The sequence below is a fragment of the Fragaria vesca genome, linkage group LG1 (assembly GCF_000184155.1).
Source record: "Fragaria vesca subsp. vesca linkage group LG1, FraVesHawaii_1.0, whole genome shotgun sequence".
Classification (NCBI taxonomy): Eukaryota; Viridiplantae; Streptophyta; class Magnoliopsida; order Rosales; family Rosaceae; genus Fragaria; species Fragaria vesca.
Window position 1 is genome coordinate 8,357,586 of NC_020491.1, and position 4,420 is coordinate 8,362,005.

The window sequence follows — 4,420 nt, forward strand, 5'->3', positions numbered from 1 at the left end:
CCTAGTCTAACAAGTCATAGTAGATCCAGCAACGGATCTGGCACATCAAAGTTGGTGAATACAAGGAGTTCGTGTTGGAGAAGCCATCTTCTCATGACATATATAGTTTTTTTTTTGACAAAGGGTGACTAACAGGTGATTTCATTAATATTGAAGCCAGAATAACGCTGATATTTGCTACTTAAAGAAAATGAAGGACTTGGCATGCAAGTATCATTCATTATATAATCCCCACTTATTTCTAAACAGAAGAAATATTAAAATACTAATACTTAGAAAAACACACATCCTAAACAAAAATTTACTATAAATAGATCAGCTAAATACTTAGAATTGAGCTAAAGTAAACCTTAGCCCAAATTAGAGCCCAAAGACCAAGAAAAGTCAAACACTAGGCCCAAGCAAAGCTGGTCCAGCACAGGTCTTCACTTCCTTCATTCACTGCTAGCTCCTTGCGCTGCAACTCGATCACACCCCACCATGAAGCTGTCGGATTTGCCACCATCATCGCTTGATCTGCACCAACAACACGCCACTCAGACACGTCCATGGCGCAAAACCCAAGGTCAGTTTTTGTTCGAGAAGTCATCTTCTCATGACATTTGCTGCTAATCAACCAAGTATCATTTCCCGTGAATCGAAAGATTATCATGACATTGAGATACCAAGTATCTTGTGAGAAGATCGACAATATCCTATATAGTTTGATTCAATCGTTGTTATAGTTCAAGCTTTAAAGGCAATTATTTGAGATATTAGAAGAAAACTAAATGATTAATTTCAGTTTACACTCTTGAGGTTTAAGGTTAACATCATTTCACTCTTCATACTTTTAATTTTAAAAATTTACCCTCTAAAGTTTTCAATTTTCATAAATCAGGCCCAATTGCTGAAATTTTATCTAATTTGGACGTTGATTTTGACTTCATAACTCACCAAAAGAGCTAAAATAGTCTTATAACAATATAAAACGTCTTTATCTAAGATTTCATGCTATCATTTAACCTCCAAATTAAATAGAATTTTAGCAATTGTCTGATTTATGGAAATTAGAGATTTTAGGGGATACATTTTTAAAATTAAAAATATGGGGAATAAAACAATGTTAACCCCAAACCTCAAGGGGGTAAATTAAAATTAATCAAAAACTAAACAATAGCTAGTGTTTTTTTTTGTTTTTGATCAAAAGGTCATACGATTCAATAAAGAGCAAGCAGTACAAAAACGACACACCCCGGAGGGGTCGTCAGAAAGCATCGTTTCGTAGAATCCTCAATCCTACACTACCCAAAGCATAAGCCAAGAAATTCCTAGTACACCCACCTTGTAGCGATTAAGCACGATTTTACAAGTAAACTAGGATCCGCGGAAAACTATCAAATATCCTACGAATGCACTAGTCTACTTGGACCAAACTAAATTTAAACTAGGGGCCCAAGCCCAACTTTATTAGCCAAGGCCCAAACGAGGAAAACCTTAGCTGATCCAGCCCAGGCCCATTCGAGCCCAATTCTAAGAGGAGCCAATAATGTTGCCCTAGCCGCCTCCACCTTTCCGCCGACGTCATCACCATCAAAGCCAAGCATTGCCGTCATAGCCAAAACCAGGGTCTCTATGTCCTTGCCAGATTGATTCAAGATCTGATCGATCTCAATTGTTTCACCACCACCATCAATGCCATCACAACCACCATAAGTGAAGGGAGAGAGGTTGAAGCTTGTATTAGATAAGAATTGGCGAGCCAAACCGCGGTCACCACCATAGATTCGACGGAATAGAGGAGGGAGGATCCCCATCACAGTCGAAGAATGAAAAGAAAAGACTTCCATACCGTCATCGCCATGGCAGCCGTCTCCATCTCCATAGTCAAAAATCACCACCGATCCACCAAAGAGATCTCTAGAGATCAGATCCGAACAGAGAAAAACTCCACCATAGCCATCCAAGAGAATAGCAAACACGGAGAGGATTAGCAGGGTGAAGCCTGCTTTGGTCTCCATTGAAAAACAATGGAGAAAGTTTGGTCGGGCTCGAAACCCTAGCAACCGGCTAGGGAGGAGAGAACGATAGACGGGGTATACGATGTTTAAACAACATTTATGAGACGAATATAATAGCTAGTGTTATATAAAGTTACATAAGTCAGTTATAACCATGAGAGATCAATGAAATAGTCTGCATTGACGGCATATATTAAACTTTTATTGTTAGGTTGTTATTTTGTAAAGGATTGTTTAAAGTTTAAAATTAACTTTCATTCCGATAAATTCATTAAATAAAAAAATATTTCTAGTTTTCCATTCGCATCTTTAACTATGGAAAACAAAACATCCCAAACTCATAAAAAAAACATTATACGTGTTATTTTCCTGTTGTTATATCTGAAATCTAAAGGGTCCGATTCAACGCATCAACGAAGACTTCACACTTTGCTACGTACAGTAGCTACTAGCTACTAGCTTCCCCCGCGCACCGCCAGATAGTTCCTTCAGAAGAATCTTCATTGCCTGAATCATTGCCCTTACTTGCTCATCAGACCACACATCATCCTGCTCCGAACTACTCGACGTTGATCCAACTTCAGACTTCTGATCATTAAGAGGAGGAGGACTCGTACTAGTACTAGTGGATGACATTACCCCTTCTACTTCTTTTCTTGTTGTGAGGGACGAATCAATAGATTTTGAAGGCTTCCTCTTCTCAAGAAAAGAGTCAAACGCTTTGCTAACATCAGGTTGCTTGTCCAGCACTGTCTTCATTGCCTTGACAACTTCCTCCACAGATCTTCCGGTACCAATGTAATCCGAAACAGCCTCCCACCTTCGCGGTGTTCCTTTAGGAAATGTCTCCCTCCCTTTCCTTAATAGCTCAATCTCTTCTTTTCCCCAAGGTCTCTCTTCCTTAACACTACCATCACCATCACTGTTACTCGCATTTTCCTATTCTGTTTGTTGTTGAGTACTACTTTTCTTCTTCTGATCATCTTCCTCTATCTTGATCTCTCTAACAATATTCGCTAATCGGTCCATTAGTCCTTCATCTTTTCCCTCTTCAATTATTTCACATACATTCATAAGCTTCTCAAAATCAAACCACAAGCAAAGCCTTTCCACATCATCCTTCTCAAGACCATGCAACCCTAATGAGAGTTTCCAAAAACGACTCCTTTCCTTCTGCAAGAGTTTCTTTTATTACTCCTTAACCTTCTTCTGCTCCAAAGCCGCTTCCGCAGCTCGCTTCTCCTTCTCTTCTTTTCGCCGCCTCTCCTCCTCAGCTGCCCTAGCAGCCGCCCTAGCAGCAGCACTAGCTTTCGCCTCCTTCCTCATTTGCTTTTCCATATTTTCCCTCAACTTCTTGGCTTCCTCCTCTTCCTCTCTCCTCAATCTCCTCGGGTCTTTTTTATATACATTCTTAACAAGTTTCAGAATTTTTAAATACTCCTGCTTCTTAGCGCAGTCTTTATCACGTTCATAATGATACTTATCTGTGAAGTCTCTACTGATTTTGAATTTAAACCAAAACTCATAGAACTTGTCCACTGTCTCCATCGGAGTTCCCTCCTTCCCTAACCCCGGCACCGGTTTGTTAGCCGACCACCGCGCAAATCTCTCGAAAACAGGACCAAACACCTGGAAGAAATACCCCGGAGCACACTCAGTGGGGATTTCATCGTCCGTATCATCATGCTGCTGCGCCTGTTGCTGATGAGGTTGATGATCATCTTCGCTATCACTACTATCATTCCCATCGGAGCTATATATTCTTCGGGAGTCGTATCTTCGTTTCTGGCCCGGATCACTCAACACTTCATATGCTGCTACGATTCTCTTGAACTTTGTGTCGATCTTTTCCTTCTTGGCTTGTCTTGCGGCTTCGGTTGGCTCGGCGAGAATAAGGGAGGTGTGCTTGTCAGGATGGTATTTCAATGCGCTAATGAGATAGGCTTTTCTAATCTGTTCCGGAGTGGCAGCCTCTCTTAGATCGCTTAAACCTAGCAAGGTATAGTGATCTGCAGCTGCTTGCTGCTTCCTCCCATTAGAACCCATGTCGAGTTTTCCAAGAGTTGATTGATATCATTCCTAGAGTACGTATTATATATCTATATACAATGAGCAGAAACCAATTCCGTATAGGAAATTAGGAATAGGCTAGAGGAAAATTTTCCTAGTCTAACAAGTCATAGCAGATTCACAAATTTTTGGGATTTTAGGACATGCAAAAACTGGAATACAGTACTTTGTAGTATATTTTAGAACAATATATATACTCTGAAAACTCTCTCAATGTCTATTGAGGTGTCTATTGAAGAGTATTTATAAGTATATTATGAGCATAAAACTAGAAATTGGTTAATTGTCAAGGTAGGAAAAAACCAAATTGAAGTTCCTTGATCTCATCCTTTCCATCAGTTATATATATA

The 4,420-nt window shown here is 39.9% G+C and overlaps 1 protein-coding gene across 1 annotated transcript in view; it reads right to left on the minus strand.

The window, feature by feature from the left end:
* Nucleotides 1–4,420, minus strand: part of LOC101295759 — a 36,871-nt gene that overhangs the window by 9,460 nt on the left and 22,991 nt on the right. Inside the window, exons 8-11 of the mRNA XM_004289031.1 lie at nucleotides 3,204–4,029; nucleotides 3,009–3,119; nucleotides 2,474–2,900; nucleotides 1,476–1,984 (exon numbers count right to left, since the gene is read on the minus strand). Of these exons, the coding sequence (XP_004289079.1) occupies nucleotides 1,476–1,984; nucleotides 2,474–2,900; nucleotides 3,009–3,119; nucleotides 3,204–4,029 (1,873 nt within the window). The remainder of the gene's footprint in view (nucleotides 1–1,475; nucleotides 1,985–2,473; nucleotides 2,901–3,008; nucleotides 3,120–3,203; nucleotides 4,030–4,420) is intronic.